The following is a 23,523-nucleotide window of genomic DNA, read 5'->3' as shown; positions in this document are numbered from 1 at the left end:
GCCCGGCCGCCCTCCTGGAGCCGGCGAGGCTGGGTGGCTGGGCTCATCCGCGGGGGTGCGCCCACGCGGGGGCTGCCCAGCCCCTTCCTTTACTATTGTTTCTTAGCTGTCTTTGGGCATCCTGTGAACCCCCTCCTTCCCGCCTCTGCCCGGAGACCCCATCTGACCCAAGTCTGCCTGGGTGTGTGGGGGGCGCTGGATAGAAGCGGAGGCTAGGCAGGACTGTGGTGGGGTGGGGGGATCCCTGCTTTCTCCCCCCTCATGGCATTCCGCAGAAAAGGATCCCCTACCCCGCGCACACACACACACACCCTCCATCTGAAGCAATGGCTGTGCCAAGCTGCTGCCCATTTCACAGGAGGGACAAAGTGAAGCCCAGGGAAGCCACCCCCGCAGACCACACAACGCAGAAAGGGAAGGGTGTGGCTTGGGACTTTCACACAGTAACCACTTGGCAGCAGATCAACTCCCCACGCTGTGCCTCAGTGGACACATGGTCAGGTGGAAGTCACACAGCAGAGCCACTGGTTGGTCAGTCGGATGAGCCCTATAGCACCGGTTCACGTCGCTTTCGGCCCAACTCCCTGCTTTGTGACCTGGGAAAGCAGTGGAGGACGGCCCAAAGCCTCGGGTCCCTTCACCCGCGTGTGGGGGACCCGGAGGAAGCTCCTGGCTCTCACCCGGTTGTTGCGGGCGTTTGAAAAGGGAACCAGCGGAGGGAAGTACTCCCTCTCTCCCTGTAGTGTTCAAGTCAATAAAAAACCAATAAATGACCACAATCCAATTCAAATGCTGCGGAGACGCCAGGTGCACACCAGGCGAGCACCGACACTAAGGGGTGTGCACCTGTCAGGGATTGACTGTCCCTCCCACAGCGGGAGATCTTCCATCCTCTGGTTCACTCCCCAAGCTGCCACAATGGTCCGGGATCCTCTTCCGGGTCTCCCATGCAGGTGCAGGGTCCCAAGGCTTTGGGCCGTCCTCCACTGCTTTCCCAGGCCACAGGCAGGAAGCTGGATGGGAAGTGAAACAGCTGTGATGCGAACTTGTGCCCGTAGAGAATGCCAGAGCTTGCAGGTGGAGGAGGGGGAGCGGAGAAGGGAACCTCTCTTCTGCTGTCCTCAAGCACCCAGAAGCCTTTTTGCTCCGTTCCGTCCACCACCCTACTGTTGAATGAGCCCCAGAGGCCTGGCTGCTCTACTCCACACTCCACAGACAAGAGAGCGGAGGTCCAGGGAGGTTGGACCTGTTCCCAGGGCCCAGGAAGTAGGCAGGCAGAAACACACAGCACCACCACCCCAGGGATGGGGGTTGGGAGACAGACAGGAGCACAAACAATCCTGAGAGAGGGGCGTGGTCAGCACCTGGCCTGCCCCGGTGCGGGTTCCTCCAGGGCACGGGCTGGACCGAGGTCAGCCTGCCCCAGGATGGAGGGGACGGGGCTGGCCTGGGTGGGCCTGGAGCCCAGGACTTTCCAGCTTTCTGGGACAAAGGCCAAACCGCCACCCTGCTCTCTGTGCTCCAAGGCCTTTCAGCCCGCCCGGGCCCGGGTCTGCAAAGTGGGCAGCTCGTTCCCAGTCGCCCCTGCCTACATTCAGCACCCTTGACCTTCCCTGCCCAGCGCCCACCTCCTTGAACGCCTTTAAACCCCCACGTTTTCAGTAAGTTATTGCCTCTGCCCCTCTAAGCCAGGCATGGTTCACTTCCTCTTTGTTAAATAAACCCCATGCAGTGTCCCTGGAGACCCCAAGGCGCTTCAATAAAACGAATGAAGGATTCTAAGGCACGGAAAAAAAGCGGTCCTGGGGAGCGGGGTGCGGAGGAGGGGTGGACAGGGCGTGCCTGAGTCCCGGCCCCCATTCCCGGCTCCAGCTCCCTGCTAAGGCCAGGCCCCGGTGGGCAGCAGGGCATACTGACTCGGTGCTAGGGTTCCTGCCTGGTGCTCAATTCTTACTCTGGACCTTCCAGTGGGGGGTCACCCTTGCATGGACGACCACCCTGGACAGGTCGGCATCAGGTGATAAGCCCCCCTGTTTTTCATGCTTTGTAGCCTCAGTTCCCTAAACCCCGAATGGCACAGTCCTCCTGGGTACAGATGTCAGAGGAGGAGCGAATGCAGGGGCTGGTTCTGTGCCAACCACGGGCCCTTTCCTCGAAGGGACTGGGCATGCTGGGTGTGTCCTGGAGCCGGGCTCCTCCCCTCGCCCCACCCACACCCCCAGGACACTGGCGCGAACGGCCCTCCACACGGGTGTTTTGAAACCAGCTTTGCGATGAGATGGCCGGGAAGACAAGGCCGGTCACGGGGTTGATCGGAAAGAGAAGCCACCTGACATGGCTCTGTGTGGTCCTTTGTGGTCGGAGCCCCTGAATTTTTGGGGGACTGGGCAACATTGCGGGACTGGGCATGTGGGTGCCCCCCCCAGAAAGGACTGCTTGGTTGTTCCTATCCCCCCCAGCTCCCCACCCTCACCTTATGTTACCATCTGACCAATGGGTGGAGGAGCTCGGCTGCGGGAGTGTGGTATGTCCAGTACGGCAAAGCTGGGGGCCCAAGGAGGTACCCCCTCTGCTGTGGGCGCTGTTGCACCCCCCCTGCCCAACCTCAACACCCACCTAGCGCCCCTGGTCCCTGAGGATAAGAAGCCAGCTGACCTCAGGTTGCCAGCAACGAGCTGCTGTGTGTACACACATGTGGGCGCATGTGTGTATGGGGTGGGCGTTCACGCGTGTGTGTTCATGTGTATGCATTGTGCTCACATGTACACGCGTGTGATGCACGCATGTGTGCCTTGCATGTCCCTGAGTGTGTCTGTGTCAGCAGTGTGTGTGTGTGTGTGTGTGTGTGTGCGCGCGCGTGCAACACTTCTGGGCTTTATTTTTACCGAACTTTCCTGTTGCCTTCCAGCTGCGCCGCCAGTTCCGGGGAGGGCCCTGGGCCAGCTCTGTCCCCCTCCCCGCCCCCCTTCATAAAGGCCCAGCTCCCGGCGGCCGCACAGCTGCCCAGCCAGAGAGAGAGAGAGAGAGAGAGAGAGAGACATACAGACACAGAGCCGTGCGGGACAGCCGGGTCCCCCCCTCGCCTGCCTCTCCAGCCTGCACGCCCCCACACAGGCCTGGCCGCAGGAACCATGGGTGTCCTCCTGGGTGAGTTCTTGGGGGTCTCCTGGAAGGGGCGTGGGGAACCGGCCTGGCCGCTTACTCACTCACCGGCTCACTGGCCCAGGAAGCCACATGGCCAGGCAGGGCTGGGAGACAGCACGCAGGGCAGATCCCCGCACCCAAAAGGGCCCGACGGCTGCTGTGCTGCTGGGAGGAGGACCCTCAAAATCTCTCAACCTGCCAATTTGGGAAGATGGAGTCTGGCGGGAGCGGGCGGGGGGCGGGGGAGGGGAGGGCTTCAGGGTTGTGCGAGCAGGGGTTGGAGAGCCGGTGTGTGTGGCTGGCTCAAGTCAGTAGCAGCCGGCAGTCCCAAAAACCTCTCCTCCCAGCCGCTCCCCCAGATCTGGCCAGCCTGACCTGTACCCATGAGAAATTTGGAGGGATTTTGAACTTGACTGTGTTGGGAACTTCCCCTGCCTCCCACGGTGGGTGTGTGTGTGGGTGCGGCCCCAGTGGCTGCTCTAACGGTTTCTGTTATCGGGGCTGTGGGTTGCCTCAGCAACAGACTAACAAAGACAGGGAAGAAGTGACATTTGGGGGGGGGAGTGGAAACAGTCCATAGCACCAGCTGTGTCCCCCCCCCCCCGCCCAGCAAGCTTACCTCATCCAGGAGTGGCAGGTGGCAGCTCAGGGCTCTCCCCCATGGGGAGCGTGGGGATCCCTGTGTGTGTGGTGTGTGTGTGTGGGGTGGGTACGGACACGTGTTGGGGTCTGCAAATGTGGAAGACCCCAACAACCCTGCTTGATTTTTTTCCCCCATCTGTGGAAAAAGCCCGTTATTCCTCCCTCAGCCATCTCCCCTCTGCCCCCCAAAAATTTTTTTTAAAGTCCCAGGAAATTCTGGCACTCTGGTACCAACCTAATCCCCAGGGACCCCCTATAGGATCAGGCTGCCTGAGTGAGGGCACGTGGCCAGCATTCCTGATCAACGGGAAGTAGTATTTGTTTTGTTGTTGTTGTTGTTGTTGAACTCTCTGGCCTGGTCTGGGGAAAAGCTGGGTGAGGTGGCCCCACCCCTGTCCCTGGGGCAGGGTGGGGGAGGGTGGGCGTCCTCGGCAATTAAAGCCGGGGAGACTGGGAGTCAGGCGGGGCGTGCAGGGCACATGTGCTGGGAGTATACACACGGCAGCAGCTACTCTCCTGGCTCCTGTTTGGTCGTGGTCCAAAGCCCCAGATGGAGGCCGGCAGCAGCAGCTGCTACAAGCAAGCCGGGACCAGGCGGGAGGGAAATCCTGGCCCTAACTAAGGACCCTGCCCAGGGCCTGGGGCAGAGGGCACAGGGATGAGAAGGAGGGTGGTCAGCCACCTTGCCCCCAGCCCTCCCCAGCTGGCCAACTGCCCCCCACCCAGATCATCCCATGTTCCCTCCACCACCCTACCCGGGTCGCCAGTGATCCCAGCTCTGACTTCTCCACCCACAGAACGGACCCTGAGCCCTTGCCGCCCTAGAGGGGTTTTGAACTGGAAAGGCGGGCAGGAGGGGGAGGGTAGCGTTAGAGAGCCCAGGACCATCATTTTGTGGTCTGTCTGGCCAAGAGGAACTGGGTCCCCGCCCCGGGAGTGGGAAGGTGTGGTGGGGGGAAGTAGCCCAGCAGTGTGGCCAGATAGGAAAAGAGCTGAGCTTGGGCCAGAGTGGGGGTAGCGCCTGGGCTGGGACGGACAGAGTGGGGAGGAGAAGTAGGGGGGTGTCTCTCTCTCTCTGCCTCTCCACTCTCCCCTCCCCCAGCCTGAGGGAGCACCAAGGTTCCACAGGGAGGGAGTAGGCCCCCGCTGTGCTCACAATGTGGGAGCCACCCCCAGGGTTGCATTGGGAGCAGAGTGGTGCGTCCCGGCTCCCCCCCACCCAGGAAGTGACTCATGGCCTCCCAAGGTCTCCATTCCTTGGCCCTCTGACAGCTCTGCCTCCTCAGCATCGTGGAGTTTTGGATGATTTGCCCCAAAACTCCCAGAGTGTCAGGGACTCTCGGGTCCTCCAAGCTCTACCTAGGGGTGTACCTACCGCTGTGTCACCCCCACCCGCGGATACCCACTCTGTATTCCAATATGCTGTCTCCAATCCTGCTCCCCACTCCCGGGGAATAACAAGAAGATGCCCTGGCCCCTGGCTGACCTGGGGACGCCCACCCAGGCCCTTTTCCCAGGGCGGGGGCTCCGGCTGAGCGGAGCGCCAGGGGTCTCGGGAGAAGAGGGGGGTCCGTGCCTCTGGAAGCTGGATCCTGTGCGTGGGCGTGATAGAGGGGGCAATCATGCCTGGCCGGCTGGTGGGCAGCAAGCCGGTGGCCGAGGGTGCGCCGGCTGCTGGTGGTGTGTGTGTGTGGGGGTTCTGTGGCAACAATCCCTGGGAGTTCCCGAGAACGCGCAGCAGGCGGCGCTGGCGAGGTCCACTCCCATGGGGCACTGGGAGGTAGGGGGCCCCGGTCTGGGGGAAGTTGGGGTGCTCCAGTGGTCCTGCTAGGCAGAGTGGGAAACTGAGGCAGGGAGGGACGTGGTGCCCTGGCCAGGTCGCTGAGATCCACCTGCTGGTTGTTGGAGGCCTCCCCGGCTCCAGGGCCCCCTGACTCCCCATCCCTGTCTCCCTGCAGTGCTGTGGGTCGTGCTGACTGCGTTGGGAGCTGCAGCTCAGAAACCTCAAGGTGAGTATGTATGTGGGGGAGACCCGGGGCTGTCTGCCCTCCACAGCCCCGGCTCAGCTCCAAGCTTCTGACTGCTGTCTATCCCACCCCGCAGCCTGTGCCCCGTGGTGCCCTAAGAATTCCGTGTGTGTCAACGCCTCAGCCTGCCGCTGCAACCCAGGGTTCAAGGCCCTCTCTGGGGACGTGTTCACAGATCCCACAGACACCTGTGAGGGTACGGAGACTTGGGAGATCGGGGCGGTTACAGGGGGGCATGGCTGGAGACACACACACACAGAGGACCTGGGTCCTCCTGGAAGTCTGTGCTCAGTTTACCCCCTGGACTGGGGTGGGGATACCTCGGTCTTGTCCAGAGGGGATTGCAGGGGTCGGGGGGCGTTACCCCAAGGACTAAGATGAGCAGCGGTGTGAGAGAGTAGCCGGCAGGGAGGGATCCAGGCACCGTGCAGCCTGGTGGGGGCGTGCTGTCCAGCGACCTCATTGGAGGGTGGGGAGAGGGTCTGCCTGGAGGAGGAAGCATTCACCCAGGCCCTGCCTTGGCAGACATCAACGAGTGTGCCCCGCCCCGCTCCCTTTCCTGCGGGAGATTCGCCGACTGTAAGAACGTGGACGGCAGCTACTACTGTGAGTGCATCCAGGGCTACGAGCTCACATCCGGGGAGCGAAACTTCTCCTCCGAGAGCCAGAACACGTGTCAGGGTAAGGCCCCAGCCCCCTGCCCACCACAGCCTCCCACCCCCTGACTGCCAACCTCCAGAAGGGGGCGTAGGGCTTATGGCCGGTCATATCCAGGGACTGGGCTGGGACACCCGTGACATGGGCTGGGCTCTGGTGTGTGACACGGGCTGGAGTGGGGATTGATTCAGGAGCCACGGTCAGCCGGGACGGGAAGATGGGATCCCCTGTGTGGTGGTTCGGTGGAAAGGAGAGAGCACAAACTAAAGGGAAGGGAGACTCTGTTTATTTAATTTGGAAGTCACCATTACAGAAGGGACAGAGGAAGACAGAGCTGGGCCAGTGTGAAGCCAGGAGCCTCCTCCAGGTCTTCCGTGCACCTGCAGGGTTCCCAAGGCTTTGGGCCGTCCTCCACTGCTTTCCCAGGCCACAGGCAGGGAGCTGGGTGGGAAGTGGGGCAGCCGGAGGCAGGAGTCACCCAGAGAGAGGGCACGGATGGCTACCAGGATCGCAGAGGGCAGGCCTGGCAGTCAGGATTACAGCTGATCTTGGAGAGTCCTGACCAAGGCTCCAAGTTCGTCCCTGCCGCCAAGGATGGACGGGACAGGGATATGTGTTCCTTGGTGGGGGTGGGGACAGGCACCTGCCCACTGCCCCAACGGCACCTCCAGGACTGGGCTTGCCCCTTTCACGGTGACCAGGATGAGGCCCCCGCTGGACCCAGACACCTGTGCCGATGGAGAGCGGGCAGGCAGCCTTGTGTAGTGAGCAGCTGGTACAGCTGTGGAGGGTCGTCACAGACTCTTCTCGGAGTCTATTCCAACCAGCTGCGGGGGGGGGTGGCCTGTACTCACCTCCTCCTGGACCAAGGGGAACCTGGGGACCCAGCTGGGAACTCAGAAGACCTCCCCGGGGTGGCTGAAGTGGGGACCAAACACCCCAGTCCGAAGGGGACTGGGCTGCTAGGGGGACACGGGAGATAGTCTCCTTGGGGTGAGGTGACAGCGACACCATCTGGCCGTGGCTTTCTGCCCACTTCCTGCACCAGCCCCAGGGGCCCCTGACCCTGCCAGTCGGCCTCCCCCGGGCCACCTCCGAGGAGCTGGTGGCAGGCCCCCCACCATAGCATGGCGAGGAGCTGGTGGCAGGCCCCCACCACAGCATGGCGGGTTCTTCTAGCCTCCTTCCAATCCCAGAGACCCAAGCTACCACGTCCCTGCCCCCGGCCGGCGGGGAGGACAGGAGCCAGCTTCCTCCCCACCAGGCGCGGCCTACCACTGTGTCTCCCTGCCCCCACCAAGGTCATCCCAGACGGCGCCCCAGTGGAGCTGGGAATGCAGGCCAGCCCTGGGCCCGGAGGGCAAGCGTGGTCAGCACCGTAGAGCTGGACCATGTGCCCTCCGGGCTTGGCCTGCAGACCCGGAGAGAGGGGTGGGGACCGGACAGGGGCGTGGCCTGCCGGCCTGCCGGGGAAACAGCGGATCCTTCCCTCCTCCGACCCTCCAACCCTCTGCTTGTAGGAGGGATCACTTCTTTCTGGAGAAGGCCCGCCCCTTGACTCAGTTTCCCTCTTGGATCCTGTCCCCCCATACTCATAAATGTGGGATCCATGGTCCCTGATGCGCACATCTTTAAAAAGACCGGTTTGAAAGGCAGAGTGACAAAGAGCTTCCATCCCCTGGTTCAGTCTCCAGATAGCAACAATGGCAGGGGCTGGGGCAGGCCAGCCAGGAGCCAGAAGCTCCATCCAGACCTCCCATGCAGGTGCACTTGGGCCATCCTTGACTGCTTTCCCAGGCCACAAGCAGGGACCCGGGACTGGACTTGAACCGGCGCCCACATGGGCTGCCGATCTCCATGGGCAGTTGGTTTGAAGGTGACACTGAAGGTCCCTGGCAGTGTGGGTGGTCACGGATCGTGGCTGCAGGACCCGGCCACAGAGATGTGGGGGCAGCAGGTGCTGTGAGTGGAGGGGAGGCCAGCCCGGCCAGGGTGGCCCTGACCCACCGGCTTTGTCCTCAGACGTGAACGAATGCACTTGGAAACCAGGGCCGTGCCACAGCTCCACCCACTGCATCAACAAGGCAGGTGGCTATGTGTGCCGCTGCCGCCCAGGCTGGGAACCGGTGTCCGGCTCCCCCAACGGCCCCAACAACACCATCTGCCAAGGTCCGGGGCTCGTTCCGCTGCCCCAGAGCCAGTCACTGCCCACAGTCTGGCCCACTGAGGCCTTGGGGAGGCATTGCTGCCACCGAGGCTGGGTGTGGAGAGACCCTAGGGGGTGCCAGGGATGGAGCTTGGGCGGGGAGGGGGCCAGGCCTCTGCAGGCTTCTTGCTTACTCCTGGGGCATGCCGTCAGCAGGTGGCAGCACTGCAGCCGCTGGGGCACAGAGCGGGCAAAGGGAGGCTGGGGGCTTGGGCAGGAGGCAGGGGCAGGGGGGTCGGGGGACCCGGCCTGACCCTGCCTTTCTGCCCAGACGTGGACGAGTGCAGCTCTGGGCAGCATCAATGTCACAACTCCACTGTGTGCCACAACACGATCGGGGCATATAAGTGCCGCTGCCGCCCAGGCTGGGAACCGGTGCCCGGCTCCCCCAACGGCCCCAACAACACCGTCTGCCAAGGTCCGGGGCTCATTCTGCTGCCCCAGAGCCAGTCACTGCCCACAATCTGACCCACTGAGGCCTCAGGGAGTCACTGTTGCCACCGAGGCTAGATGTGGAGAGACCCTAGGGGGTGCCAGGGATGAAGCTTGGGCGGGGAGGGGGCCAGGCCTCTGCAGGCTACTTGCTTACTCCTGGGGCACGCCGTCAGCAGGTGGCAGCACTGCAGCCGCTGGGGCACAAACAAGGGTAAGGGTGGGTAGGGAGGAGGCAGGGTCTGGCTCTGGGACTGGAGGCAGGAACAGGGGTGGGGTGTTCAGAGCTGACCCCACCATTTTGTACCCAGATGTGGACGAGTGCAGCTCCGGGCAGCATCAATGTCACAACTCCACTGTGTGCCACAACACGATCGGGGCATACAAGTGCTACTGCCGCCCAGGCTGGGAACTGATGCCCGGGTTCCCCAACGGCTCAATCAACAGCGTCTGTCAAGGTACCTGGTGGCCCTGCCCCCAAGTCACACCCACCCCCACCACACCACACCCACCTGATGCCCACCCTGTCCCGTCCTCCTGCAGACATCCTGTCGAACTGGACCCTGCCGCCTGGTGTCCACAGCCTGGTGAGTGCCCACCCCGGGCCAGTTCCACAAGGCAGGAAATGCCCTTGCTCCGAGCTGCCTGCCCACCCCAGGCCATGGCTCCCTGTTGTCTCTCCACCCTGCCCCCACGGGCTCTCTGACCCTGCTGTCTCTCCACCCTGCCTCCACGGGCTCTCTGACCCTGCTGTCCCTCCACCCTGCCTCCATGGGCTCTCTGACCCTGCTGTCCCTCCCCTGTCCAGGCCCTCTCTCAATTCCTTGACAGAGTGCAGGCTCTGAGCAGGGACTTCAAGACCACCTCAGCCAAGGACACCATCCAGGTAAGGGCAGGTGCTGGGAAGGCCAGGGTGGCATGGGGGTGGCCAGGGCACCCTCGGTGCAGGTGGAGACAGCCCATGTCTCCAGTTTGAAACCAGGAGGCAGAAGCTTCCTCCGGGCCTCCCACATGGGTGCAGGCCACTTGGGTCATCGTCCGCAGCTTTCCCAGGTGCATAAGCAGGGAGTTGTGTCAGAAGTAGAGCAGCTAGGACTCGAACTGGAGCCCCTGTGGGATGCCAGGGATGCAGGCCGGGCGCTTAACCCACTGTGCCACATTGTAAGGTCTTGGTGACTCCCTGGAGTGGCTAAGAGGTGGTCAGCTGAGCCACCAACCTCGTCCTTTTTGGCCCCTAGAACCTCATTCAGTTGACGGATGAACTTCTCGGAGCTCCCGGGGACCTGCAGCAGCTGGCCCAGAGTGACCAGCACCGCGTGGCCACCCAGATGCTCTCGGGCCTGGAGCAAAGCTTGAGGATGCTGGCCAAGACCTTGACTGTGGGTCCTTTCGTGTACCGCTCCCATCTCGGCACAGGTGAGGGGTCCCCGCGCCCCTGCCCCAGCCCTTCTCTCCCCTGCCGGGTGCCCCCCGTCACTACTCATCCATCCTTCCCCAGAGCTGAGCCTTGTGGTCGCCAAGAAGGAGGCAGAGGGCAACATTACCATCGGCCAGAGCCACGCCCGGGTGCTGCTGGACTGGGCAGTGGCCAGCGAGGAGGGGGATTCCGGTACTGCGTGGCAGGGGCTGCGGGGCGGGGCTTACACGGTGGGTGCTGTGGGGCAGTGGTTAAGGTGCTCCTTGGGTTGCTGGCATCCCCTGTGATGGCTGGACCATTTGTGATCCACACACACACTGGGGCTCTCATCTGGGGGAGTGAACCAGTGGAAGGAAGATTCTGATCGTTCAAAGATTAGTTTTTGGGGGGCGGAGGGGGCAAAGATTACTTGGGGAGGGATAAAATATAGCTCTTTATATATAAATTAACGGGACAAGCGGCCACTGGCCCGCAAGGGATGGGGGTTGTGCTGATCTGGGAGGGACCAGGAGCAAGCGGCCGCGTGCCTCCCACAGGCAACAAAGTGGCAGGCATCCTGTCCAGTCCCCACATGAATAAGACTCTGCTGGCCAGTGCCTCCCTGGTCTTGGAACCCAAGGAGCGAACTGAGCTGGAAGCCGCCCACGAGATCCCCCTGCGAGGCGCCCGGCCCCAGCTGCTGTCGGCTGTCAGCTCTGTCTTCGTGAGCAACAGGAAAACCGAGAGGCTCAGCTCACCGGTCACCTTTGCCTTCTCCCACCTGGTGAGCCCTTGGTGGGCTGTGAAAAGCAGCCTCCAGTCCACCTGTCCCCCAGTGGCCCCTGACCACGCCCCCAGCGCAGGGCCTGCCCTCTGGCCACGCCCCCACCACCCCCTGCACTGCCCCCAAGCTGGCAGACGCCCCCACCACCCCCTGCACTGCCCCCAAGCTGGCAGACGCCCCCACCACCCCCTGCACTGCCCCCAAGCTGGCAGACGCCCCCACCACCCCCTGCACTGCCCACAGCCGCAGACACCTGGACCCCGTCAGAAGCTCATCTGTGCCTTCTGGAAGAATGACAGCCGGGGCCGTGGACACTGGGCCACCACGGGCTGCCGCAAGCTGGGCAGCCAGAATGGCAGCATCACCTGCCAGTGTGACCACCTGAGCAGCTTCGCCGTGCTTATGGCCCACTTCGACTTTGAGGTGGGTGACGCGCGGCCCCTCCGCTGCCCACCCCTCGCTCCACACGCCTGGGGCGCAGCTTGTGTGGGTCTCGGCGGTCGGCGGGTTGAGATCCAGCCCGTTGCCACCCCTGCCTCCTGGCCAACGTGCACTCTGGGTGTTAGCAGGGGATGGCTCCCTGCTGGCAGAGGGGTTGGGCACATGGAACCAACCAGACATAGAACATTCCCCGGCAGCCCTCTCCACGTGGCACTGTGGCCAGGACCAGCAGGGGCGGGAGAGGAGTTCGGAGAGGATGACCCCAGGCCCTCACAGACTGACACCTGCTTGTCCTGCCCGCCCCTAGGACCCGAAGCTGGCCCTGGTCACTAAGGTGGGCCTGTCGCTGTCGCTGGTCTGCCTCCTGCTGTGTATTCTCACCTTCCTCCTGGTGCGGTCCATCCAGGGCTCCCGCACCACCGTGCACCTGCACCTCTGCGTCTGTCTCTTCGTGGGCTCTGCCATCTTCCTGGCTGGCATTGAGAATGAAGGTGGCCAGGTGGGGAGGCCCTGCCGCGCCCTCGGCCTGGGATGGGGGCCCAGCCTGATCCTGACCCAGGCACTTGGCCCAAGATGGGGGTCCCAGACTAGCCCTGGCCCAGGCACTTGGTCCAGGGTGGGGATCCCAGACTGGCCCTGGCTCAGGCACTTGGTCCAGGATCGGGGTCCTGTCCTGGCCCAGGGTGGGGTCCTGGCTGGTCCTGGCCCAGGGTGGGGGTCCTGGCTGTCTGGCACTGGCTCTTGGCCAAGGGTGGGGTCCTGGCTGGCTGGCACTGGTTCTTGGCCCAAGATGGGGGTCCCAGACTGGCCCTGGCCCAGGCACTTGGTCCAGGGTGGGGGTCCCAGACTGGCCCTGGCTCAGGCGCTTGGCCCAGGGTGGGGGTCCTGGCTGGCTGGCACTGGCTCTTGGCTAAGGGTGGGGTCCTGGCTGGCCCTGGCTCAGGGGCTTGGCCCAGGGTGGGGGTCCTGGCTGGCCCTGGCCCAGGGTGAGGTCCTGGCCCAGGGTGGGGTCCTGGCTGGCCCTGGCCCCCCACGGCCCCCTCTCCCGGCCTGATGGCTCCCTCCCTGGGCTCCCCGGGCAGGTGGGGCTGCGCTGCCGCCTGGTGGCCGCACTGCTGCACTACTGCTTCCTGGCGGCCTTCTGCTGGATGAGCCTCGAGGGCCTGCAGCTCTACTTCCTGGTGGTGCGCGTGTTCCAGGGCCAGGGCCCCCGCACGCGCTGGCTCTGCCTCTTCGGCTACGGCGTGCCCCTGCTCATCGTGGCCATCTCGGCGGCCGTCAACGGCCAGGGCTACGGCCGCGACCTCTAGTGAGTGCGCTGCGGGGGCGGGCCGTGCGGGGTCCCCTGCCCGGCCCCGCGGCCCCCCGTCATCGCTGTCCCCCCGCAGCTGCTGGCTGAGCCTGGAAGGCGGTTTCCTCTGGAGCTTCGTGGGACCCGTGACCGCCATCGTCCTGGTACCTGCCCGACCCCCGCAGCCCAGGCCCCTGACCCCTCTGGGTCCCCCTCTCCGGGTCCCCCTGACCCCGCCTTGTGCTCCCCACGCAGTGCAACGCGGTCGTCTTTGTCATCACCGTGTGGCGGCTCACGCAGAAGTTCTCAGAAATCAACCCCGACATGAAGAAACTCAAGAAGGCCAGGTGCAGCCAGGGGCGGGGCCTAGAGCGAGGGGCGGGGCCTGATGCCAGAGGGCGGTGGGTGGAGCCTAGGGCTAGGGGCGGGGCTAGGGCCTGATGCCCGGGGCGGGGCCTGGGACCAGAGGGCGGTGGGTGGAGCCTAGGGTGAGGGCGGGGCCTATGGCCTGAGGGCGGGGCCTGGCGAGGCTGAGCGGGCGGCCCGCAGCCAGCACCGCGTTCCCTGTCCCCGCAGGGTGCTGACCGTCACGGCCATCGCGCAGCTCTTCGTGCTGGGCTGCACGTGGGTGTTCGGCCTGTTCCTCTTCCAGCCACAGAGCTGGCACAACCAGGTTCTGGCCTACACCTTCACGGCGCTCAACTGCCTACAGGGCCTCTTCCTCTTCGCGCTGCACTGCCTGCTCAACAAGAAGGTGGACGCGGCCAGCGGGTCGGGGTGCGGGGGCTGGGGGGCCCTGGGGAGGCTGCTCCCCGCTGACCCGGCCTGCACCACCCACTCGCCCACAGGTGAGGGAGGAGTACCGCAAGTGGGCCTGCATCGTGGCAGGAAACAAGTACTCGGAGTTTGCCTCATCCAGCACGGCCACCAGCCATCAGAGCAGTCGGGTAAGGGCCTGGGGTGGGTGCCCGGCGGGTGCGAGTGGGGAACAAGGGACTCGGCCTCACGGGCTGCTGTGTCCCCAGGTGCCCAGGCCCTCTGAGTCCGGCATGTGAATCCACGCCTCGAGGTGCTGGCCGGCAGCAGCTCCGCTGGCCACAGCAGCTTTTGCACGCACTGAATGAAGATGTTGCCCGGCTCCCTCTGCTGCTGCCTGCCCTGCAGCTCCCTGGAGGGTGGGGTGGGGACTGACTGCACAGCTCCCCGCTGGGCACTGGGCCACGCAGATGCCCCCCTCCCCAGGCAGCGAGTGAGAAGCCAGCCCTGGGCTGCAGCTCCTGGCCACGGTGTAAAGTTGAGGCCAGAACTGGGGGAGGTGGGGTCCCTGCCGGGCCCGTTCTGACCTGTCTTGGCCCCGGGACAGGCCAGGTGTGGGGCCACCACTTCCTCTCTTAAGCTAAGACTGAGGTGCGGGGCCGCCTGGGTGCACGGTACAGAGGCCGGCTGCCTGCGGGGGCAGGGGCTCTCCCTGGCGTGAGCGTGTGGGTGTCGCTGGGTCTCGGGTGTGGACACTTCAGCAAGGCCCTGTGCGCGGGTGGGGCCTCTGCACACTCGCCCACCAGCTCACCAGAGCAAGAATCCAAGAGCCAGGCCTCCTTAATAAAAGTTTATTCTTATACAAGTTTACAGCCTTGTCGCAGGGGAGGGGGCCGTGTGCAGCGTAGGGTGTGACGTTACCGGCTCTGCTCAACTGCGGGGACACAAGGGAGGAGAGGTTAGGGTCAGGCCGCCCCGTCGCCGCCCCCGCAGCCCCCGCAGCCCCTCCGCGTCACTCACTGTATGTGGAGATGTCGATCTCCTCGGGCAGCTCGGCCACGTTCACCTCAAAGCGGTCCTGGACGTCATTGAGGATCTTGGCGTCGTTCTCGTCCGACACGAACGTGACGGCCAGGCCTTTGGTGCCGAAGCGGCCTGCGCGGGCCACCTGCGGGGAGAGCGGCTCGGGCTCAGGGCTGGGCTGGGCCCGCGGGCCCCGGCCTGCCCGCCGCCCTGCTGGAAGGCCCGGCTCACCCGGTGGAGGTAGGTGTCCGAGTCCTCGGGCATGTCGTAGTTGAAGACGATGTTGACGCGCTCGATGTCCATGCCTCGGCCGAACAGGTTGGTGGCCACCAGGATGCGCCGCTGGAAGTCCTTGAACTGTTGATAGCGTGACAGGCTGTGTGGGGACAAGTGGGCCATCACTGCGGGTTCCGGGGGGCGCTCCCTGGCCTCAGCGGGGCAGCAGCGGGCACTCACCGCTCTTCCTGGGCCATGCCCCGGTGGATGGCAATGGCTGGGAAGTTCTGCTCCACAAGGAGCTGGGCCAGCGCCATGCAGCGCTGCACCGACTTGACGAAGATCACCACCTGCCGGGAGAGGGACAGGTCAGGCTCCGGGAGCCCCGGGTGGGCGGCAGGTCCCGGCAGGGTCTGAGCCCCGGGGGAGATAGGGAGCCCACTCACCTGGTTGAACTCCAACACGTCCAACAGGTCGAAGAGCTTCCGGTTTTTCTCACTGTCTTTGAGCTTGACGTAATACTGCTGCAGCCCGTGCAGCGTGAGCTTCGTCTCATCGTCCACAAACACCTCCATGGGCTGTGTGGGGGAAGCGGCGGGTCTCACTCCAGGCGTCTCGGGCCCCAGCCCCGGTCCTGGCAGCCAGCGCGGCAGCTCCTCGGTGGCGATGCTCGCGGAGGGCGGCCAGCTTGGCGGCGGAAGGGCTCCCCGCTACTCACATCCTGCATGAACTTCCTGCACACGGGCCGGATCTCCTTCCTCAGGGTGGCGCTGAACATCATGCATTGCTTCTCGTGCGGCGTCAGCCGGAAGACCTCCTGCACGTCCCGCCGCATGTCTGCGGGTGGGGGGGTGCTGAGCGCCTGCCCGCCCCGCCACGGCCCTCCCCCCTGGGGTGGCGAGTCCCAGGCGCCTGAGGGGGCGGGCGCAGAGGCGCGCGGGAGGAGCTGCAGTCCACTTACGCGCCGCCAGCCGTGCCAGGGCGCCTCGAGCCGCTTCAGGGAGGGCCGCCTGGGGCAGAGACAGCCGCTGGGGTGAGGGCTGCAGCTGCCGCCCGCCCCCCGCCGGCCGCCGGCCGGGCCCGTGCTCACCTAGCTGTTCCAGCATCTTGTCACACTCGTCCAGCACGAAGTGCTTCACGTTCCGCAGGTTGAGGCTGCGATTGCGCACCAGGGCCAGGATGCGGCCCGGCGTCCCCACCACCACGTGCGGGCAGTTCCTCTTCAGCACCTCCTCGTCCTTCTTGATGGACAGGCCCCCGAAGAACACGGACACCTGGGGACACACGCAGGCTCGTCCTGCGCCCGGCAGCCACCCCGCACCCCCGCTGGTCCCGTGCGGGAGGGGGCTAACCTTCACACTGGGCATGTACTTGGAGAAGCGCTCGTATTCCTTGCTGATCTGGAAGGCCAGCTCCCGTGTGTGGCACATGACCAGGACCGTGACCTGTGGGGTGGGCATGGCAGCACGCCTGAGGACCGGCCCCACCCCACACAGCCCCAACACAGCGGCTTCCCCCATGGCGCCCGCAGTCTCGGCCCCCGCTTCACCCCAAAGCCCCACTCTGACTTCGGGCCACTCACTCCTGGCAGCCACAGCACAGCCCGGCCAGGGACCCGGAGAGCCTTACCACTCCCGTGCCAATTCTCAGGCCACACCAGTCTTCCACAATGCCCTCTTCCCCCAGGGTCTGCCAAGCCAGGGCCCGGGCACACCAGGGGACATGCTGGGCACCCCCACCCTGTTCACAGGGAAAGCCCCACCCACCTGTCCATTGACCGGCTCGATCTGCTGCAGAGTGGCCAGCACAAAGACCGCCGTCTTGCCCATCCCAGACTTGGCCTGACACAGGACGTCCATGCCCAGGACGGCCTGCGGAATGCACTCATGCTGGACTGGGGGTGAGAGACATGTCAGTGACGAGAACGGGGTGCCCCCCACCGCGGGCCGAGCCGGGAGCCGGGAGCCGGCGGAGCGCACCTTCCGAGGGGTGCTCGAAGCCGCAGTCCACAATGGCACGCAGCAGCTCCGGCTTCAGCAGGAAGTCCCGGAAGCCCGAGCTGTGGATAGACACGTAGGAGCCCTTGACGTCCGTGGGGGGCGCTGGGGTGCTCTCGGTGGGCGCCTGTGGCTCCTCGTCCTCCTCGTAGTCCAGCAGCTCATTCTCCACGTCCTGCTCGGTCATCGTACTGGGATGGGGAGACATGGAGGCTCAGGGGCCGGGGTCTCGGGGCGAGTGGAGCCCCCTTCCCACCTCCCCACACCGCCAGCCAGCGCCCATGGCCACCCGCAGGCCGGTGCGCCCTGGAGTCCCAGGAGTGCGTGGCTGTGGTTCTGCTTGGGGATCCCTAAGCACTCGCCCGAGACAGCCTCCCACTGGGCCTCAGGCTGGTCTGGGGGGATGGCATCCTTGCCACAGCTTCTGGGCCTCTCAGTACTAACTCTCAGGGCGAGGCCCATTCCTCAGGTCTCCCCCAGACCCCTCACTGCTGCCTCCCCAACATCCTCGCAGCCCGTAGTCAAATCGCACCTCCCCAACGATGGACACGTGGGTGCAAACCCTCGTGGGCCCTGGGCCTGCCCCGTTCCTCACAGCTGCTGGGTTCACAGCGCCCCTGTTCCCAGCCCAGGCATACCCCAAGTCCAGGGGTTCAACTCCAGGCAATTCTAAGCCATGTGGGGACAAGAGTCCAGGGGTCCCCCACAGCCAACCCACCTGGCCACTGGGTTGCTCCACATCCTCCATCCCGACTCCAACAGGACCCCTCAAATCTGCCCTGCCTCTAGGACACAGCCCGACACCCCCACAGCTCCCCCATCGCCGCTACAGACGCCAGGTCCCTAGACCAAGGTCTCAAGATAGAGCCCGCCTGTGTGACTGAGAGGTGTACCCTGGAAAAGTGCAGGTCCTCCTGGGGGTACGCAGAGCGACGGGGCCAAGCTGGGAGGGCTGCCCAGGTGTTCATTCAACTCCACAGGTGGGAGCAGGGACGGGATTAGCAGCAAAACCCATCTCCAAACTGCAGACGCCTCCCTAGGGTGTGGCCAGCCACAGGGTGAGGGAGGGAGGGATGGGGGGCGGCCGTCCGCCTCTCCAACAATTTCTCCAAGTGCACCCCATGCAATCGACGTGGCGGCGGCCACCAGGCAGGCGTGGAGGTGGGAAAACGCACACGGAGCGTGGAAGGGACTGGACACTCAACAGGGGAAGAGGAGGAGAGGCGGCCACGGTGGAGGGGCCCCAGCCCAGCCCAGCCCAGCCCAGGGTCCAGCGAACGGCAGGGACAGCACGACGGGCACACCCGCGGACACCCACGGACCCCGAGCCCCGGAACCAACGGCCACCCCGCGCGCATGCGCCCCGGTGCCCAACGGCCGCCCGCCGAGAGCCCCGCGCCCCAAACACTCGGCCCCATACAGCCCCGCGCCCCAGGCACTCAGCCCCGAGCCCCAAACACTGGGCCCCGCGCCCCCAACACTCGGCCCTGCGCCCCAAACACTCGGCCCCATACAGCCCCGCGCCCCCAACACTCGGTCCTGCGCCCCAGGCACTCGGCCCCATGCAGCCCCGCGCCCCATACAGCCCCGCGCCCCAGACACTCGGCCCCGCGCCCCAAACACTCGGCTCCATACAGCCCCGCGCCCCAAGCACTCGGCTCCATACAGCCCCGCGCCCCCAGCACCGGGCCCCGTGCAGCCCCGCAGGCCGCGAGCCGGGCGCCCCCACACCAGCCCGCCCCAGGCCCCGCACACACGCCGCTCACCCGGTCCTTCGCTCTGCTCCTCGCGCTCGCACACGCACGGCCGCCTGCCTGCCCGGACTCGGAGCTCCGCGCTTCCACCTTCTTCCGGAGACTGCGACCGGTGCACTGTGCCGCCCCGGCCCGTTCAGCCGAATACATAGCCTTGATTGGAGTACTGTCGGGACGCTATTGGTGGATCAAGAAAGAGGGCGTGCCGTACGCTTGGATTTCATTGGTCCGTGCTCAAGGGAGGTGCGCCCCTTAGCGAACGAAATGCGTTCGCGCGCTGTCACGTGATCGACACCATGCTTAGTACTGGCAAAGGAAGGCTACCCGGTGGGCTCCTGGCATATGCCCCGCCCTGTGTCAGGGTGAAGTTACCGCCAGCAGGCAGCCTGGGGAACCTTCTATGGTGGATCCTTCTGGAAGGAGCCCGGAGACCCCCTTCCGCGGTGGAGCCTCGAGTGACCACTGGAGATTCAGTTCCTCTGTTGTTGGAACCTTCTGTGAATGCAATTCCTTCATAATGGGCTTTTGTCACCGAATGCTTGACTTCAAAAAACTTTGTTTTCCTTAAAGTCATGTTCCCTGCGCTGGATGGGGGAGGAGGGCAGGCAATAGTTCTTTAATTTGTTTTAAATTTTATTTACCGAAGACTATCTCATGATATGGCTCTAACCTACGTGTGGATGTATCAATGTATGAATATGTTTACCTTGTAATTCCTTAAAAAGAGAACAAACAAAAAACCAAGTCAACATACTTTGTCCACTCCATGTTGATCAAGGGATTGGTTCCTCGGATCATTTTGGGGACCTAGAGGGAAGGGAGGAGTTAAACGGTCTCCGATTCGCTGCAGCTTTCCTGTCATGAATTTCCAAGAACATTCTAGAAGTTCGCCTGTGTTCAGGGTCAGCCACCTTGGGGCAATTACATGCTCGATGACTCCAAGTTGGCAGAGAAGTTTAACTCCTGCCAAAACAGAAAAAAAAAAAAAGAATTTAGTCTTCAAGGTGAAGGGCACCCGTGTGCCCCACGTGGCTTGGGTTTCGGGAAGGGGCACGGTGCGGGGCCCTTGTCACCCACAGCAGAGAACAGACTGCAGTCCCAGCCCAGTGCAGGCCTTGGGGAGGGAAGCAACAGAGAATTCCCTGTCTTCCCAAGGAGACCCGATAAGGAAAGGTCAGTGGATCCAAGCCCACCCAGAGAAGGAATGGCCTATCCTGACCGGCAAGGGAGATAGCAGTTACTAACCTGACCGCGTCTGGCTACAGAGCCAGCAGCTGATCTTCCTCTCTGTCTCTCCTTCTCTCTGTAGATTTCACTTTGCAATAGAAAATAAATAAATCTTTAAAACAGAAGAAGTGAACCAGCGGATGGAAGATCTTTGTCTCTCCTTCATTCTATAAATCTGCCATACCAACAAAAATAGATGACATCTTCTTTAAGAAATTTAAAAAGAAATCAAAAAACCCAGCTATTACCATAAAAAAAAAAAAAAAAACACCTCAGGGCTGTGTTCCACAATTCAAAATTAGTTTTTGAGATCTGTGATGGACACAGTGAAATTCCCAGTGCCGGGGACTAGCTGGTTAACCTGGTGCCTACAATGCTGGCATCCCATGGTACCACTAGTTTCTGAGTCCTTTCTGCTTCATCTTTTTTAAAAAGATTTATTGATTTTTATTGGAAAGTCAGATATACAGAGAGGAGGGAGAGAGGAAGATCTTCCATCTGATGGTTCACTCCCCAAGTGGCCAACACAGCCAGAGCTGAGCTGATCTGAAGCCAGGAGCCTCTCCCGGGTCTCCCACGTGGGCGCAGGGTCCCAAGGCTTTGGGCCGTCCTCCACTGCTTTCCCAGGAGGGGAAGTGGAGGGGAAGTGGAGCTGCCGGGATTAGAACTGGTTTCCATATGGGATCCCGGTGGGTGCAAGGTGAGGACTTCAGCCGCTAGGCTACCGTGCAGGGCTCACTGCCCAATGCTTAGGCCTCTCCCACCCTGGATGGAGTTGAATGGAGTTCCAGGCTCCTGGTTTGGCCTGGTCACGCCTCCTCTCTGTATATCTGACTTTCCAATTAAAAAAAAAAAAAAAGATAAAATAAATCTTAAAAAAAAGAGAAGAGGAAAGAAAGAAGGGAAGATCTTCGGTCCACTGATTCATTCCTCAAGTGGCCACAAAGGCTGGTGCTGAGCTAGTCCAAAGCCAGGAGCCAGGAGCTTCTCCTGGGTCTCCCATATGCGTGCAAGGTCACAGGGTTTGGGCCGTCCTGCCCTGCTTTCCCAGGCAGCAAGTGGGGAGCTGGATAGGAAGCGGGGCCCTGGGACAGGAACTGGTGTCCATATGGGATCCCAGCGTGTGCAAGGTGAAGACTTCAGCCACTAGGCTACCATGCTGGGCTCAACACCTTTAAAAAACATCTTTAGGGCCTGGTGGCCTAGCAGCTAAAGTCCTTGTCTTGAATGCACCGGGATCCCATATGGGATTATTTTCATTTTATTTGAGCGAGAGTGAAGGGTGAGGGCGTGTGACCGCATCTGCTAATCCACTCCCTACCTGCCCACCGCAGCCAGGCATGGGCCAGGCTGACGCCAGGAGTGCGGAATTCCCTGCAGGTCTCCCATCCGGGTGGCAGGGAGCCAAGGACGTGAGAGCCGTTGTCTGCTTCTTTCCAGGGTGCACGTGAGCAGGGAGTTGCTGTGTGGGGAGCCGACTTGAACCACACTCTCCCTTGTGGCTCCGTGGGTCCCAGGAGGCTGCACGCGGCTGCCCCTGGGTATCCCTGAGCACTATTGTGCCAAAGGCCAGGGTCTCCCAGGACCGAAGGAGCTGGCCGTGACTCCAGGAAATTCCTGTATATTGTCAGATGTCCTTTTCAGGTGGCGCAGGCAAGGGAAGACGGTGGGTGTATAGCATATGCATTGCTGGGAGGGTGACTAGGAGCCTAGGAAGGGCAGGGATCGCACTGCAGGCAAGGGTCCCAGGCCGGGCTTCTCCCAGGTCTCTCAAACTGGCACAGGGTCCCAAGCACTTGGGCCATCTTCCACTGCTTTCCCAGGCTCAAGATCAGGGAGCTGGATGGGAAGTGGAGCAATTAGGACTCCAACCAGTGACCCTATGAAATGCCAGTACTGCAGGTGGGAGCTTCACCCACTATTCCACATCCCCGCAGGGTGACCCAGGCTCCTGGCTTTTCCCCGGCCCAGTCATGACTATTACTGCCACTTGGGAATGAACCAGCCAATGGAAAATCTCTCTTCCTCTCTTTGCCTTTCAAATAAATACATACTTTAAAAAAAAAACACACAAACAATTAATGAATCAAGCAGGGTTGTCAGCCAGAAATGACAGAACAAGGGACCGATCTGAAAAAATCAACCAAAGGAAGTGACCTGGGCCCACTGCAGTAGCCTAGTGGCTAAAGCCCTCGCCTTGCGTGCATCGGGCACTGGTTCCTATCCTGGTAGCCCTGCTTCCCATCCAGCTCCCTGTCTGTGGCCTGGGAGAGCAGTCGAGGTTGGCTCAAAGCCTTGGCACCCTACACCCATTAGGGAGACCCAGAAGAGGCTCCTGGCTTCAGCGTGGCTCAGCTGGTCATTGTGGTCATTTGGGGCAGTGAATAGTGGGTAGACAATCTCTCTCTGTCCCTCCTTGTTTTCAAATTCAAAAACTAATATACATATTTAATAGAGGCCTAAACGAGCCTCTTAATGTGCAAGAGGCCAGTCCAGGGGAGTTGGGTCGGGAGACCCCTCATCCAAACTTGAACCAAGCAGTGGTAAAGTCTGTGGTTAACCATCAGGAGGCCCGTGACGCTGGGCAGCCTGGACACACAGGCTGAGAGGCTCTTCCGTGGGCTGAGAAGCCGGCGAGAGATCATCGCCAAGGGCAGGCTCATGTCCATGGTGGCAGGTGCAATCTGGGGCCTGGAGAACGCAAGTGGAGGCCCTGGGGCGGGGCTGCTCTCCGACTCTGGATGTGGCACACGGAGCCTTATTGTCCCCAGGTGCCGCCAAAGTCGGCTTCCAGCGCCACTGAAGTCTCCAGCGGGCAGCGATCAATGCTCACTGAATAAGTGAATCCCTGAAGGTTGGAGCCAAAGCTTGGCAGCTCTCCCCAGCTGGTACCATCCGTCCCAGCGAGCCAGCCTTGGGATCAGGCGGGCGGGCAGGCATACAGGCGTACAGGCTGCACACACATCCCGGCCTAGTTCCTCGTCCCACCTGGAAACCTCACTCTATCTTGTTTTTCCCATTTGCAAAATGGGTGAGCTGGGGAGGGGTGAGAGGCATATAACAACCCCGTTCCCCTACAAGTCCAGCACAAGGGTCAGAATAGAAACCTGGCTACCTTGTAGCTGGGGGAGAGGAACTTCTCCAGTCTGCTTATCTGTGGGACAGACTATAATCAACAGCTTGCTGAGGTCTTCAATGCAATCAACAAACACCCCCTGGACAACTTTGGAGGCCAGCTGGCTGGAGGGAGCAGAGGGTTGGGAGAAGGTCAGGGCTGATGCCCAGCGAGTCCTGGAGGCTGCAGGGAAGACTTCCTGGTCCTGTGCCCTGAGTCAGGTGGGAGATGTGGAGAGCTCCAGGGAGAGGCGGGGGGGAAGGGAGGACTCCCAGGCTCCCTGATCTGTCCAGTGAGTTGGAGCTGCGGGAGGGGAAGCGGGTAGGTGATAAGGCCAACAGGCTAACTCTTTACCTGCAGTACCAGCATCCTACATGGGCGCCAGTTCTAATCCTGGCTGCTCCACTTCCCATCC

The 23,523-nt window shown here is 62.6% G+C and overlaps 2 protein-coding genes across 7 annotated transcripts; one reads left to right on the top strand and one right to left on the bottom strand.

The window, feature by feature from the left end:
• Positions 1–3,005: 3,005 nt before the first annotated feature.
• ADGRE5 (adhesion G protein-coupled receptor E5) lies at positions 3,006–14,646 on the top strand. 5 transcript variants are annotated; one of them, XM_058657720.1, is made up of 20 exons: positions 3,006–3,147; positions 5,745–5,795; positions 5,890–6,009; positions 6,339–6,494; positions 8,493–8,639; positions 8,948–9,094; positions 9,420–9,566; positions 9,652–9,695; positions 9,917–9,994; positions 10,347–10,524; positions 10,607–10,717; positions 11,062–11,288; positions 11,532–11,711; positions 12,037–12,228; positions 12,812–13,038; positions 13,118–13,184; positions 13,276–13,367; positions 13,597–13,774; positions 13,869–13,967; positions 14,046–14,646. In XM_058657720.1, exons 1-20 carry the CDS (start codon positions 3,132–3,134, stop codon positions 14,073–14,075), a joined length of 2,487 nt encoding a protein of 828 aa, XP_058513703.1. In that variant the 5' UTR covers positions 3,006–3,131; the 3' UTR covers positions 14,076–14,646. The 5 variants fall into 5 exon arrangements, with proteins under 5 accessions (XP_058513703.1, XP_058513705.1, XP_058513704.1 ...); XM_058657722.1 differs by lacking the exon at positions 8,493–8,639; XM_058657721.1 differs by lacking the exon at positions 9,420–9,566.
• On the bottom strand, positions 14,616–18,833 carry DDX39A (DExD-box helicase 39A). Of its 2 annotated transcripts, none has more exons than XM_058657726.1 (11): positions 18,779–18,833; positions 16,995–17,203; positions 16,782–16,909; positions 16,368–16,460; positions 16,106–16,289; positions 15,734–15,852; positions 15,462–15,593; positions 15,256–15,365; positions 15,031–15,175; positions 14,797–14,944; positions 14,616–14,710 (listed from the first exon to the last, which is right to left on the bottom strand). In XM_058657726.1, exons 2-11 carry the CDS (start codon positions 17,197–17,199, stop codon positions 14,694–14,696), a joined length of 1,281 nt encoding a protein of 426 aa, XP_058513709.1. In that variant the 5' UTR covers positions 17,200–17,203; positions 18,779–18,833; the 3' UTR covers positions 14,616–14,693. The 2 variants fall into 2 exon arrangements, with proteins under 2 accessions (XP_058513709.1, XP_058513710.1); XM_058657727.1 differs by lacking the exon at positions 18,779–18,833 and adding an exon at positions 17,906–17,966.
• Positions 18,834–23,523: the final 4,690 nt, after the last annotated feature.

This window comes from Ochotona princeps, chromosome 33, assembly GCF_030435755.1.
Source record: "Ochotona princeps isolate mOchPri1 chromosome 33, mOchPri1.hap1, whole genome shotgun sequence".
NCBI lineage: Eukaryota > Metazoa > Chordata > Mammalia > Lagomorpha > Ochotonidae > Ochotona > Ochotona princeps.
The sequence above is the reverse complement of the archived record's forward strand: the minus strand, read 5'-3'. Positions and strand labels throughout refer to the sequence as shown.

Excerpts from the sequence above, each read along its gene's own strand:
- ADGRE5 (XM_058657720.1), top strand. Across the intron at positions 10,525-10,606 it reads CCGCTCCCATCTCGGCACAG|AGCTGAGCCTTGTGGTCGCC; the intron begins GTGAGGGGTCCC and ends ATCCTTCCCCAG. Across the intron at positions 10,718-11,061 it reads CAGCGAGGAGGGGGATTCCG|GCAACAAAGTGGCAGGCATC; the intron begins GTACTGCGTGGC and ends TGCCTCCCACAG.
- DDX39A (XM_058657726.1), bottom strand. The coding sequence starts at position 17,199 with ATGACCGAGCAGGACGTGGAGAATGAGCTGCTGGACTACGAGGAGGAC. Across the intron at positions 16,290-16,367 it reads AGTACATGCCCAGTGTGAAG|GTGTCCGTGTTCTTCGGGGG; the intron begins GTTAGCCCCCTC and ends GTGTGTCCCCAG. Across the intron at positions 15,853-16,105 it reads CAAGATGCTGGAACAGCTAG|ACATGCGGCGGGACGTGCAG; the intron begins GTGAGCACGGGC and ends CCCCACCCGCAG.